Source organism: Uloborus diversus, chromosome 6 (genome assembly GCF_026930045.1).
Source record: "Uloborus diversus isolate 005 chromosome 6, Udiv.v.3.1, whole genome shotgun sequence".
NCBI classification, from domain to species: Eukaryota; Metazoa; Arthropoda; class Arachnida; order Araneae; family Uloboridae; genus Uloborus; species Uloborus diversus.
Window position 1 is genome coordinate 108,955,096 of NC_072736.1, and position 15,866 is coordinate 108,970,961.

Genomic DNA, 15,866 nt, shown 5'->3' on the forward strand with positions numbered 1-15,866 from the left:
AAAAAAAAAAAAAACTCTTGAATTCAGAAATACTCTGCAGACCTATTCAAGAATCTGTGAGGGTGTGTTGTTTCTGCTATCAGGTTATAGGTTCAGTCTCACTTACAATTCTCTCATTTTTTGCATTAAATTCATTTTATAACTCATTTTTTAAGCTTTTCAAATCACAAGCTAGTCTTGAAATTAGGAAAAACTAATTTCAAGATTCGCTTATGGCTTGAAAAGCTTAAAACTTTAATTATGAAAGTAGATCATAGTAGGGTCGTTGGCATTCCGAACAGCTTACCAAAGGCAGCTGCTACTTGCAATGAACGAAGTAGTTTTCAAGGAGCTCTTGATCTTCATTAGGGGTTTATAAATTGACTAGAACAGGTCTAGTTAGGTCCAGAGCCTGTTGTGATTATCATTTTTATATTTTTATTTGTAGTAATGTCAGTCAACAAGATTTTAATTCATGCACACTTTATAACCAGGGGTGTTCCCATAGGGTTACACATAGTTCTCTATACACACCATATACTCTCAAACATTTTTTAGACATATGGCGTATACCCTCAAGCTTCAAAAATTTTCATATTATGACATATTATGCATATGCTCACATACACATATTGTGCACAGGGGATTACTGAGAGTATACCCTCAGAAAAATTGATGGGAACATCACTGTTTATAACACAGTGTATTGCTAATATTAATAGTTTGTTTCAACTAAAGAAGCACAATAGATCTTCACTATTGTATTTCTCACAGATTCGATTATACACAGTTTGACGTCATTAAGATTGGTTGTCTCTATTTCGTTTCACGCGGATGAGTTGTGATTAATTTAAACGATTATGATTTATGCGGCACTTTCCTCCATGTAAAACAAGGGTCTACTGTAACATGATAAGCTACAGCTACAATCAGGCACAATAGTTTTCAGAAACAAAAAATGAAATAAAATAACTATATATATATATATATATATATATATATATATATATATATATATATACTGGAAGTGTTTCAGAATTTAAAACATTTATCAATTTTTCAATAAAAAAAAGCTATGAAGTTTGATTTTTAAAGAAACGTTCTTACTTCCAAAAGGATCAATCTGCAGTTCTTTTCTGCTCAGTAACGAATCTTTAACATCCTTTCTTTTCACACATTGAATCCCTAAATTAGGAAAGCTACCCCAAACAGAACAATTTTAATACATTGTAAATATAAACACTAAAACTCACAAAAAAATTAAATAATGCATACTAAAATGGGTTAAATATATAGCTTTAACAAACTATAAAGGTGAAATATTTCTCAATATTTTATAACTTAATTATCATTATTATTTTAGTATAAAAGAGGCTAGGTCCAGTAAAGTGCAGTGGTTCTCAATTTCTAGCTTAAAATGCAAAGCACCTATTTGCAATTTATTATTTCTAGTTAAAGATAGTTAAAAATTAATACATAATGTGATTAAAAGTTGTAATTATGCTATTATATGACAATTTTTTACATTTATTTTGTTTAAAATACTAAAAATAACATGTATTTGGGGCAATTTTTTTGAGCTTAGTAGGTTCCCTGGCAACTTCATAACGTTTGACTGTATATTTAAAATTTAATGAAAAGAGGCTGGAATTGTAGAAAATAATTTTATACTTTAAATTGTAAAAAGACACAGTTTAGTAATGTCATTTTTAAGATCAGTTATAAAACACAATATGTTCAAATTATTACTTGCAAACTGCTTGAGCATCTTCAATTGATTTATAGCAAACCCCATTTGCGCAAAATTTTCCAACTAAATTGTGTGGATGTGGGTAATAAGGCGGACCATCTTTTGTCACACAGGAGACAACCACTCCAGCAATGCCTTGATAACCATTAATCTAAGAAATAAAAACCAAATGAAAAATGGTGAAAACAAAAACAATGTGAAATTGTATTTACCTTTTCCTTCTGTCAGGCACTTACATAGCAAAGAACACTGTCCCCCCCCCCCCCCCCTCCCTTGCACAGACCGAACAGAGCCACTGTATTGCTGAGCAAGTTTGAAAAGCTGCTCAAACCAAGGAGGGGATTTTTTCTCTGTAATGCATGAAGTGTAAATATAACAGATTAGTTCTCCTTTAGTCAGTGTTAATGGGATATTATCATTTTTGCTTTTATATAGCAGTTAACATACTGATGTCAGCCATTTTATTTCAAGAACCAATTTTAACTGCTATAGAAAAAATTGTCTCGATACCTCACTTATAGCCTTGCTCACTTGCCAAATCGACTAACTCCATAAAACAAAAAGTAGAGAATAGTTATGAAGAAGATGGTGTTATCCATAGGAGTAAATAGCCCCTTGTGTTACATTTTCTGCCATCACATGGTGAGAAATGTACTGAACCAAAACTTTAATATAAATTTACATGATAAGCATTGAAAAAGCACTATTAAAGCAGAAATAAGGATTTTTTTTTAATGTGGAGTTAATGGATTTGGCAATTGAGGAATCCATATAATGTTTACGATGTTGCAAAGAAAAAGGAGTTTTTCTTGGTAGGATATTTATGCCAGTAGAATTTAGGTTACATGAAAAGATAAGTAATAATAATAAACAAAATTGACAAATAATTAAACAAAACAAATAAACAATAAAATATATAAAGTAAAATAAAATCAATAAGCAAACATAAAAATATCATCGCCTCCGATTCAAGATATCTAAGCCTGAAAACAAATAGCAAGATATCCAACTGTTGCTTTGAGGCAACAATATACTGTTTTAGAGCTTGACACATATAGTTTTATGCACTTCAAATTCAGCAACCCAAGAATAAATAAATTTTAATACTTTCCTGCAAATATTTGCAAATGATATTAGAAAACACATTTTTCTGTTTAAATAAAGTTTGCTTTCTAATAGCATCCCAATATCATCTATTTTTAAAGTTGCTCAAAAAAATGATCCAGTTGCTTAAAATTTAGGATAGGATGGCCAAATTGCCACCAAAACTTCTCAGATTCCATCATTGATAAGTCTGTAAGGAAGATTCCTCCCACAGAAGATTAGAAAGATTTTCATGAAAATGTGTAAATGTCCCTTTTATCATAATGTCCTTTTTTTATGAGTAAAATAGCCGACTCTAGAATAAAATGGCCACCAGGAAGAATTCTGAAACACTTCAAAAGGGGTATTCTGGAGATGTGCTCAAAAAAGATACATTTTTTAGAAATTGGTGCACAATTTTTTGTTAGCAACGGTATAAAGTACAAGCTGGTCTCATGCATCTTGGTAGTGAAACAATATTCTTTACTAAAACCTTAATGTAAGAATTGAGAATACAGTGAAGCACCATTTATACGTTTTTGAAGGGACTGTATGAAAAAAGTGTACAAATGAAAAAACGTATAATAGGTATAGGTTCATGTGTATTAGACTCTGCAGGGACCAATTCAAAAAAAACAACGTATAATTGATAAAATTGCATAAAAGTGAAACGCATAAAAGGTGCTTCACTTTATTTTACAAATTCTAATTGATAATCTAATCTATTGTGCAATTGCTAATTTAATTCCCAATTTTTGTTACACAAGAAAATTGGAAAAGGATTGGAACTCAGAAGCTTGATTAGTAAAATGTTGTTGCAAACTTAATTTAATAAATTATGTTGAATAAGATGTAAAGTGTCTTCAAGTGGTTTATTTTATCAATCTCAAAAAACTAGAATACTGGATAAATTCTTTTACACGAAATAAATAAATAAAAATTAAATCTTCAATTATCATAAAATATCGTCTTTAAAGAAGTTAGACTTATAATACAATAATAATAACCATTGTTTTATTGTTTCAAAATTTGTCGCTAATGTTTTTCTTTGAAAGAGTTTAACAATTAGTTGCTGTTTATCTTATCATAGGAAACGAACAAACGTTTATTCTCTACAAGAAACAAATGAACTGCTTTATTCAAATCATGATATTTTGATATAATTTTATGTTGTTTAATGGTTAGTTAATAGAGAGTTAAATTACAATAAATGGCTGACTGTACAAAAAGTGTGGGGAAAAGTCAAATTTCCAGATTTCCAAGCAGCAAAACAGTCTCGATTTTTTTGTGAACTAGGGTTTGACTAACGCATATTTCTACCTTTTTATCCAACTACTTGGGGAAGGTTGAAACAGGCACCCCTTTTATTCTTCCTTCCCTACTTCTTGGTTATCCCCAGAAGTAGAGGGGGAGGGAAAGATGACAATGATGAAGTCTTCAGAAATAACACTCAGATAAAACCACTCAGAAAAAATAAAAGTTTAAATGTGCATTTTGTTACTGTTCAGATGTAGTTCAGTTATTTTGTAATGTTTGCCCATGATAAAAATAATATATATTTATTAGCTTTTATATGTATATGTTATGCCTTTAACAGTGACTCATTGAATGAAATAGTATCAATATTATTCACTGCAAAACTTGAAAATACAGTGAAACTTCTATAAACGACCACCTAAATTAATAGTCAATTTTCCAAAGCACCAATTTTTTTCTCTATCAACTCAATGTTAAAAGTCTTCTGGAAGCAACCAGCCAACCCTAGTTAACCCTCTATGAACAACCATCGGCTGACCCTTTGTTTGAAAATTTGTTACGTACTTTTCCTCACAAAAAAAAAAAAAAAAATCCACTTTCCAAACTGGTCAGTTGACCTAGATGCATTGTTTACTGATGGGCAACTGACAGGTGTAAGGAAAGGATGACAAGTGAAAAGTTATCTTGCTAATAATCTTTAGGGTCTCTCTGTCTCTAGTTAAGCATATTTGGTGTGAATTTAAGGGGTGTACGACAAGAATGACAGCACACTTCAGCTAAAATTCTCGTCTAAGCTAGTTCTAAAACAGTTCTTTAACGTTGCAGCAGCGGATAGAAGGGATTGATTCTTACGAAACAGGAAATTCAGAAAGGAAGTCAGCAGATGTTTTTAATTGTGGGAAAACTCAAAAGAAAATTTTGAAGGACAAAATTAAAATTCATAAAGAATGAGAAACTTTCAAACATTGAGGGGCAAAGAAAAGTCAAATGGGAAAATTTTCTAGAAAGACAAGTATTGTCACATAAAGCAAAAAATATGAAACACTCTGAAATTTCTTTGTATTTTAAGAAAGTTTAAAAAATGCGTATATAGTAGTCCTTATATGATGCAGTGCTCGATAAATAGCAAAGAAAATAAATTTTCATGTTTCTTTATTCAATAAAATTTGAAAATTTACAGATTTATTTTTTATCAAATTATTTTGGCAATTTTAAGTTGACACTTTTTTGAGCGACTACTTCTCTTAACGTCCGTTTTTTCTAGGAACGGATGGTGATCGCTCTAGAGAAGTTTCATTGTATATAAAATTTAGGGAGATTTCTGTGTGTGCATTATAACACACACATGTAAACGAGCTTCTTCTTGAAAAACAATGTAAGGGCAACTGAAGTTTCAAGTATAAAAGATTAATTGATAAGAGTAGTTTATTCAACATTCATTACAGAAAAGAAACTTCAGATCATCGGCTACAATTCATAAATATTGCATAAATATATAACATGATAAAACCTTACCTTAATAGCTGGAAAAGTTTTATCTTTTTCAGTACTACTGACTCCTCTAATGCAGCCAGCTGATCGTCCTTCACATTTATAGCGGAAACGAGCACCTATTGAAGCAGGCTGTTCCACTATCTGTACAAGTGGTAAGCGATTGTCAGAAAAAGGCGATGAGCTTTCAGATGGATAATCATATTGCTGTATAGGTCTTCCTAAATAATAAGAATGATTTAAATTTCTATTCATACTATTACGAATTTCTTAAAAATATGCTATAGGGAGATTTTTGAGAAAAAAAAATGTGAAGAAATTTTTGTATTAATGAAAAACAAGATGTCACAAGATGTACACAAATGAATTTCTTAATTTTGAAGGAGCATTAATCACCTTGTGGTTCTTGACAACATATCTCATGCAGTTAAGATGAAACTGGGATTGCTCAACCACAGAGTGGTTTAAAGGGGGGGGGGGGATGCTATTATGTAAGTGTAATTGTATAAATCAAAAATAAAGAAACAAAACATTCAAATTCAACGGCCATAAATGCCTAATGTATAAGTCCTTATCCAGAACAACAAACAATATTCATGGGTACAATAACACATCAGTTACTTTTTTCAGAATATCATTGCTCATTGAAAACTGCACTGTTTATAGCTGATGTAAAAGAAAAAAAAAGAGAAGCATTTGTATTCATCAAGGCAAGCACGAGCTTAGAAAACATAAGAAAGCACATAATTATAGTATGCTCTCGTTTTATGCTGGGTTGCACTTCAGAAAAATGCAACGTAGTTCAAAACCATGTAAATTAAGACTTAATAGTAGTAGTGTGTAAAAAGTGGTTAGGTTTCATAGATAAAAAAATACTTCAATCTAGCAATAGATATATTTTATTGTGTAATTATTTCTAAACATATACACAACGTGCATATAGAAAACATAAAGAAACTTGTGTGTTAAGTTTATATAAAAGAGCCGATAATGGTAGTCTCTTAGCATTTATTAATGATTTTTCTCTGCAGTTCTTTGCGGGGCATTAGTTTTAACATTTATTATTATTTTTTTTACACTCAATGTTAGTAGATGCTATGTAGCAATGTTTTAAGCAATGTATGTGTGAGTGTTACTTATATTTTTTAGCTATTGTATACACCAGCACATTCAGATTATCCTCAGTTTTTGATTATCCACAGCTACAGTGCCACCCTATTTTGCGGATAATCGAGAGTTTACTGTATATGTATAAATTTTAAAGTGCCAAATTATTTCATTTTTCACAAAATTATCTGTTTTTTTCACAAAAAGAAGGACAAAATGAAAAATCCTGGAGACACCCGAGTTGTAATTTAATGTATCCCAGAATGTTTTCAAAGTTAAAAAAGGTTAAAAGTCAATGCCATAACTGTTCAAAATAGAAAAAAATAAATGAATAAAATAAATAAATAAAAATAAAAAGAGTACAAAGTGATAAACTAGAAACATAAGTGAAAAAACCTATATAGCAAAACTATACAATTTAACTTCTACTTACCTATCTGGTATAATTGTGTGCAGTTGACAGCAACATTAAAAGGGGAACACATGACTATCTGAAATTAAAATGAAAAAGTTAACAATAAATGACATAATACATGCGTTGCAATTCAAATATTCAAAAAAGAAAAACCAGTGGTGGATTTCCCCAAGTCCTAAATGTTGCAATTGTGAGGGGCCCCATGATCATTGAGGGCTCGAAAGCGATTAAAAACTGCTCATGATAAATATTTCACACTGCTCTATGAGACATAGTAGCCCTAAAAATGCATTCAGATAGGCCCCAAACCTGTAAATCCACCACTGAGGAAAAAATTACAATGTCCCTACTTTTTTCCCTTCAGGTAAATGCTAAATATATTGGTATATTCAGTAAGTTACTGCCCTATAGCCAGGGCTAAGGCAGAAATACATGAAATACACCGGCAGCTCAGTCAATTCCACTCGTCTGGTCAGTGCTAATTCTGTATTAGCTACCAGTTTGTTTGGCACTCTTGGCTTCCTTAAGAGATTTTCAACCTCAAGCTCAGTCATTCCTATGCTGGGCTGACGAGTGCTAATAAGCAAGAAACTGAAGTCCTCGGCTGGAATTGACTGAGCTGCCGGTGTATTTCATATATGGATATACCTTTGTACCAGAATATTAATACAGCTGGTTCTCTGTTTGACAACTTTCTCCATTTAAAGACAACTTTCAGGGCCGCTGAGAGCCAAGACAGGCTCCTAGTCAGTCTAGTCGTTAGTCCACCCTCCAGTCCTAAAACTTGTCAAACTCACACCCTGAGCCCGTCCTCCTCAAGGGTTTCTCCCCCTTAGTTTCCAACTAGGCTGACCTGGATTCTTGTGGGCCTTGTAACCATAGGCGGATTTAGGACCGAGTTCCTGGGGGGGGGGGCAGGATTTTTTTTTTGAGCAACATTTTAAATTGTCCCCTCCCCCCCCATGTTTTTGGTCTGTTTTCCTGCAATGCATAAGGCCATGCTTTTACTCTTTCTTTCTTTGGTGTGTCGTTTTCATTAATGTGTGTTTTCTTGCTGTCTTTTTTGAATTGACCTTAAGAGAGGTGACTGGTATCAAGAGAGTGATGCAGGGCTCCCTTTTAAGTGGGATAAAAAATATCTCCGAATTTAGGTGGTCTGGGGGTTTCTCCCCTGGAGGAAATTTTGTAAAATGGATGTAAAATTGTGCATTTTGAAGCCTAATATGGATTAATTGGAAAAACAAAAATCTCGGGAAAAAATAGACAATTTTTTTTTTTAAAGTTTTATTATTTAAATGTGCTTTGTGATGTAAGTTAATACTTTAAAAGAAATGCTGTACAGGATTAGAAAATATGTAACATGAGAGTAACATACTACTATAAGAACAATTCATAATTTATACACTCGATAAGAAATAAAATCGAAGCACACTTTGCTTAGAAGTTTCAAAGACTTGTCTAATTATTTTCAAGGTTTGGTTGGTTAGATTGGATGTTTTAGCCCAAAAGCCCTAGTAGGTTATACTGTGCCATTTTTTTTCAAGGATTTTAGAACATTTAATAACTTAAGGCACTTCATTTGCACTTTCCAATCTCTGAAATTAAGCACTAGATTATACAGTTGTACAGTATTATTCAAACTTTGTAAAAAAAAAAAAAAAAACAGCTATTTTAAGTTTAAAAGAAAAAATGAACTATAGAATTCTCTCATTACAACAACCTTTTTTTTAAATTATAAGCAGTGCAGAAATAGAAAAGGAATAGAGGTAGTGTATCATTTTTTCCGGGCTGAACGGATTAACAATATGCAGTAGAAGCAAGATAAAAGCAATAAATACAAAAGAATTTCCAAAATACTGCATTTGGGGTTAAATAAATAGCAAGATATGAAACATGTGAGTCATAAAAATTTATTTCAAGTAATATGTTACATACGTAAGAACCATGATTTTTAAACTTTTGATTCACGATGCAGCAAGGAGCTAAATTTGACATATTTTGGCATTCCTCCCCCTACCTTTGTTAGAAATTTAAAATTTAAGGTTTGTAGCCACGCTTTTCCAAATATTCAAGGTTTTCAAGCACTTGAAGATGAAATTAGTTTTTTCAAGCACTTTCCATTTTTCAAGGTACAAATCATGCAATTTTTTACGAGTTACGGACCAACTTCAAAACAGTGGCCCCAAGCTATAGCTTGTTTATCTTATAGGCAAATCCGGCCCTATTACCTGCAGATTTTTGTAATTTTTACGAAAGTTCATCAGTTTTTACGGTTAAAGGATTTTTACAATTTTACCAATCTGAACGTGTGAATCCAGAAGGTTTTTCAAAATCTTTCGTCTGTAACAACACAAAATATCTAGTTTTTGAAATCACACAAATTGAAAATAAACATTCTGAAAAGAAAGAAAACAAATCATAACGAGCAGATCGTTCTGTTAGCGCAAATGGGCAAGGGGGGGGGGGGTTCCCTTTGTTTTAGGTTCTAATTAAAAAATAATCGTCAATTATTATAAGTGTTGCAGCTGAATGCATAGCTCGTTTTGACTATATTTTCATTTGTATACTTGCCCAAATGGTTTTCAGTAAAAAATAGTGAATTTAGGCATACGTGAAACCTGTGTAAGTTGACCACTTGCGGTGCAGTACTTTGGTGGTCAACTTAGACAGGTGGTCAACTTATAAAGGGGGTAATTATTTTTTTTTTTTTTTTTGCAATTCTTGCATCATGACACCTTTTGTAATTCTTGCAAATTGACACCTACTCTTTCTGTTTAACTCACTTTCATTGTTTAGCATTACTTTGAAACAATAATTTAAGATGTTATTCAAATATTTTTAGAGATTATTTTCCCAGAATGACATACAATGTGTCGTGCAAATTTAAAATTTCAGTAAATTGATCAAAAAAAAAGCCTTATTGTTTATGAAAAGTTACTCATTTTATATTAATAGTTCCTAAAAATTTATTGCAAATCAAAAATTACAAATTTTTCGCTTAACAACAGAAGAAAAACAAGTTTGGAGAATAAAAGGGTTCTTAGTAGTTTTCCCATGTGGTTAAACTCAAAAGGAGGTTTAGTTATGCTGCTGTTTCATTTAGTTGGTAAAATGCTGGTCTGGCATCAGAAATATTCTTGGAAAGCCTAAAAAAAAAATAATAAAAAAATAATTTGCTAAATAAAATTTTAAAAAATAAACCAAGTGGTCAACTTACAAAGGGTTTTTTACAATACTCCAATCCAAACTTGGTGTTCATTAGTGGTCAAGATAGACAGGTGGTCAAGATAGAGAGGTGGTCAAGTTACAGAGGTTTTCCTTCATTATATAAGATAGGATTAATTCCGTTCATGACAAAAGCGGTCAACATAGACAGGTGGTCAACTTACAAAGGTGGTCAACTTTACAGGTTTTACTGTATTTTCAGCACCCCAGTGACAGCTGTACTATTTGTATTTAATGTTCTTTTTTTTCTTTTCTCCCTTCAGAAAAGGACATTCACTATCCTCTTCATTTTCATTGAACTATTCAAAAACAAAAGAAAAAAATAATGATTTTTTGTTTTAAGATTTTGGAAGATGTGTTGTTTCTATTTAAAGTCCTCCCAAAACTGGGGGGCATTGCCCCTATGGCCCCCTCCTATAAATTCACCCATGCCCTTCTGAAATAGTCAAAAAAGAAAAAAATAATGTTAAAAATTTTTTGGAAGATGTGTTGTTACTACATAAAGTCCTCCCAAAACTGTGGGGGGGGGGCCCTCCCCCCCCCCCCCCTCCATAAATCCACTGTAACTACTTTTCATGGTCTTTGATCCTAGACTGAAGTTTTAGAAATATTCCGATTAAGGACGTTTTTTTTTGTCTTCTAAAAAATGTTAAATAAAGAATCAACTGCATTTGAATTTATACGATGAAAATATGTTACAGATAGGATTTTATAAATATATTTCTTTCATATTACAAGTGCAATTATTTACTCTGAACAATTATATTCTTAACAGGGGTGTATATGCCAAAGGGGCCAGGGCACCTACCTTTCAAAGTAATTTTTTAACAACTCATTGTGAAAAAAGATTTTAATGTATTCAAACGTAAATTTGGAAAATTCTCATACTATTTAGATTGGGCCACTCCTGAAATAAATTCCTATAGTAAGTATGCCCTAAGTAAAGAGTGGTGATAAAAAGCAAAAGTACTAAATAAAAAATAAGTATAGTTTAAAGTAACTAGCATATTATAGAAACAGATATTTCCTGACAAGACATTTTATTAAACTGTTTATTTTGATTGACACTAATGTTCTCAATGTCAGCACAGATGGGGAAAGTACTTCAATGAAAAGCAAACAGTGGTGGCTCAAGTGAAGTGTAAGTTTTAAACGGTTAAAATTTTGGGGTACCAAACTCAAGTTGGAAATTGAAATTGTAAGAAAATAATCATAAACTGTAAATAGAAATTTAAACCAATGAAAGTTTTTATACCCTATATAAACAATTTTATTAAAGCACTAGTGGTACCCGCACGGCTTTGCCCGTAGTAGAAAATTAAACGGTCATTTGGTTCACTTGTATATTTACAAATAATGGATGATGAATTTCTTACCAATTCGCTATGCTTGCCCATGTTACAGTTCCACGTTATGATAATTTGGTAATTTATTCATCCAAGTTGTGATAATTTGCTCAGTGAAAAGTTCTTAAAATTGGACTAGAAAAAGAACAAAATCAAATTTTCGAAAAATTGCTTCAAGGTGCACATCCCCATGCTATAAACTAATTCTGTGCCAAATTTCATGAAAATTGGCCGAAAGGTATGGGCACTACTCGCATCACAGAGATCCTGACAGAGAAAGATCCAGACATCCAGACAGAGAGACTTTCAGCTTTATTATAAGTAAAAGAAGGTACATTAAGCAATTTTATTAAAGTATTTCATATGAATTATCACCTTGCTCCATTTCTTGCAAAATCATTCCCCCCCCCCCCCTGTAAAATTACATTCAAAACAGCCCCAAGTGAGTTTTGCTTCTCCCATTTTATTTCGTAAATAATTTTCTCCCTTCTTTCACATTTAATGCATTTATTTTACAATATTTGAATGTTTTTTCTTTACTTATAATAAAGCTGAAAGTCTCTCTGTCTGGATCTCTGTGACACACATAGCGCCTAGACAGTTTGGCCGATTTTCATGAAATGTGGCACAAAGTTAGTTGGTAGCATGGGGGTGTACACCTCGAAGCGATTTTTCGAAAATTCGATGTGGTTCTTTTTCTATTGCAATTTTAAGAACAAAAATATCCTTAGATGGACGAGTAAATTACGAAATTATCATATCGTGGAACCGTAACATGGGTACAAGCCAATTGGCGAGGAAATACACCATACATTATTTGTAAATATATAGGCGAACCAAAAGACCTTTTAATTTTTCTATTACGGGCAAAGCTGTAATAGAAAATTAAAGCCGTACGGGTACCGCTAGTAATTTTATATAATTTTTGGCGATTAACCGCGAACCCCTTACTGATTTTTGCGTACCAGTACGCACAGTGCTTCAGAAAGGGAAAAAAATATCTGGTGGAACTCAAGGGTACTGACCAAAAAGTAAAGGTCGTTTGAAAGTTTACATTACATATAAATTATTTTTACAACAAAAAAACAAACATTTCTAGGGGCGACTAGCCCCCCTCCCTTCCCCAACTACAACACAGGATACGCATATTTGCATTCCACTTTATATTTCCACCATATTTGCTTTCATTTATGTCAATTAATAATAGCAAGGAAAAAGAGACAAGCAAGAGATGAGATGAAAAAGGAAAGGACACGATTTATATACTGAGATACGCCGGGGCGGATCTAGAGGGGGGCCATGGGGGCCATGGCCCCTCCCAAAGCGCCTAGACAGTTTGGCCGATTTTCATGAAATGTGGCACAAAGTTAGTTGGTAGCATGGGGGTGTACACCTCATCGCGATTTTTCGAAAATTCGATGTAGTTCTTTTTCTATTCCAATTTTAAGAACAAAATTATCTTAAGATGGACGAGTAAATTACAAAATTATCATGAAGTGGAATGGGAGGGTGAATGAACGTAGCCAATTGGCGAGAAATTCATCACCCATTATTTGTAAATATACAGGCGAACCAAATGACCTTTTAATTTTCAACTATGGGCAAAGCCGTGTGTGTACCACTAGTTTTAAAGGAACACGCATATATGAACTGTTTTTGATTATTCTGAAAAATATGCTACTTTAGAAAAATATTGAAACTTCCATTTTGAAATTACAACACATAACACTATTTTCTTTTCTCAAAACTCAATATAATTTCCAATTGAAAATATCTTTAAAAAATGATAGGTTTTATGTCTTTACAAACAAACTTAAACTTGATTTCCCTGTATAAACTTAGTTTTTATAGTCAGGACACGGGACAACAAAAATGTACAAATTTTTGAATTTCACAATACTAAGGAAAAGTAAATCCCGAAATGTATTCCCACATCATGTGTTCAACATAGGTTCCCTAAAATTAGAATTAAAATTTTGCATACTTGGATGAAAGCCTCCTCCTTGCTCCTTGTAAGCCCCTAGATCTCCTAAGAGATCATCTATTTTATAGCATAAAATGTTTTCTGTAACTGTTTAGTCTCTCTTGATCTAGGTTTTTATTTTCAGGTCTGCATTTTGTGGAAAAAAAAAACTTTTTTGGACATTTTTTTTGCTGTTGCTTATATGAATCACATTTGTTCTATACAGTTTTGATTCAAAAAAGCGGCTGATTCACTAAAGTGGATAATTCAATAAAGCTGACGAAATAATTGAGTTTAAAAGTAATGTAAGAAATTTTCACAAATGAAATTTTGTGAAAGGTTTTATTTTACACATTTAAAATCTGTAGAAACTGAAGATTTTCAACAAACATCTTTCAACTCAAGATTGAATTTTGCAGAAGTTCTGCAGATTTCTTTAAATTGGAAAAAAAAATCTAAAATTCTCACAAATTACAATAATTCGGTGGAAAGCTTGCAAAAAATGTTGGATTTGGATACCACTCCTACCACTGCAAGTCATTTGCAATAACTTAAGATTTACTTTGAACTTAAAGAAATCTACAGAATTTGTGCAAAATTCTATTTTGAGTTGGAAGATGTTTGTAGAAAATCTGCAATTTCAGTAGATTTTCTACAAAAAATTTCATATTCTAAATCTCAATTCTAATTTCTAGCATTTTAGTTTCCCCTTTTCCTCATTTTTCCCAATCGACCTTCATCCACTGCAATTTCCTCCATAAAGGTATGTTTTGGAAACATACCAAAATAGAAACATGTCCACTGCTGAAAATTGCCTGTCTTGTTTCGGATTTCAATACTTTTGTATCCTGAAAATATTTTAATTATTTAGAAAGTTTTGAAGTGTTATTCGCTACACTAACTTGACTCATTTTATTTATAATTTTAGTAATTTATTTATTAACATTAATTTAATTGCTCTTTCATGACACTTAAAATAAACCTAAAAAACATGGTTTGACACCTAGGTTCAGATTGTTATAAAATTTTGTATCTTTGTTTTTTATATGCATTTTGGAAAACATATAAAATATTTTTGAAGAATTTCAATCAATTTATGTTTCACAGAAATTAAAAGCAACAGTGAAGTTTGAAAAAAAAAAAAAACCTCCCTGTATGAAACGATTTTGATTTAGGGCTCCCGCTTTGAAGAAAAGGTCATGTTGCTTGATTGTCTAAACCAGCAGTTCCAAACCTTTCCCCCCTTTTTAACCCTTTCCTAACTCCAAAAGAAGTTGGCGAACCCCTTGAGTGCTAAGTAATAAGCAAAACAAAACACGCGCCCGAGCATACACACACAAATAGAAAATAAAATTTGAGAGATTTTTTCTAGCTTGATGCTCCTCCACATTTATAACAAGAACGATAATATAATTGCAAAACATAGAATTATAAATATTGCTACAAACTAAAATGATCACTAAAAATTAACATTGATTTTTTCTGTGTTGAGCTTCAATCAACTCTGAAATACTTTTGAAAATTGGATATTTGTGGAACAAAGAGGCTCAAAACTTGGCTGACATTTTTCCTACATAAGGATACATTTACCTCTATCACTAAATCAAAAGTCAATTAAAGAATGATCTGTAAAATACCTTTCGTGAAACTGCCTCAGATTAACTAAGAACTTTTTTCTTCCAGTAAAATGAGAAACATCTCTAGGTTTAAGTCTTCTTGAAAAAGACTACAAGCCTAGCTGTTTGATAAGGATATACTGTGCACATTAATTGTTTGATTGCTGAAGAATTTTCTAGTAATTATGCTACAAGTGCGGAATATATTGCACACTTTGAAAAATAATAGAAGCGTCTATTTTTCAATATAAGCATTTACTCTAATTTTTGCACAGAAGGTAATTTTTAGCGAAACAAATATTTTTTAGCTCACATACTACAAAAGACATTTTCTACACAAATTTCATAAATTCCTTATTTACATATAACGCAAATTAAGTTGCATAGTTAAATTCCGTTGATTTTTTTTTTTTGCTTCGTAAACTTTCCCCACTGCCAAACTTTCACCTACGAAAATTTTCTAAAGGAACTAATTTTTTATACTTCCTGTGGTATTTTTGGATTGTTAGCCATTCTTTCTCTTTTTCAACAATGAAGCTTGAAGTAAATTTTAGTCTGTAGTGTGAAAATTATAGCAAAGCAACAAAGAACAGCATGATCTCACTTTTACGCATTCACTCAATACAAGAGAAAA

The 15,866-nt window shown here is 32.0% G+C and overlaps 1 protein-coding gene across 1 annotated transcript in view; it reads right to left on the reverse strand.

Moving 5' to 3' along the window:
- Positions 1 to 15,866, reverse strand: part of LOC129224914 (embryonic polarity protein dorsal-like) — a 43,923-nt gene that overhangs the window by 22,922 nt on the left and 5,135 nt on the right. The window contains exons 3-6 of the mRNA XM_054859461.1: positions 7,101 to 7,158; positions 5,585 to 5,781; positions 1,729 to 1,880; positions 1,087 to 1,178 (exon numbers count right to left, since the gene is read on the reverse strand). Coding sequence (XP_054715436.1) covers positions 1,087 to 1,178; positions 1,729 to 1,880; positions 5,585 to 5,781; positions 7,101 to 7,152 — 493 coding nt within the window. The 5' untranslated portion in view covers positions 7,153 to 7,158. The remainder of the gene's footprint in view (positions 1 to 1,086; positions 1,179 to 1,728; positions 1,881 to 5,584; positions 5,782 to 7,100; positions 7,159 to 15,866) is intronic.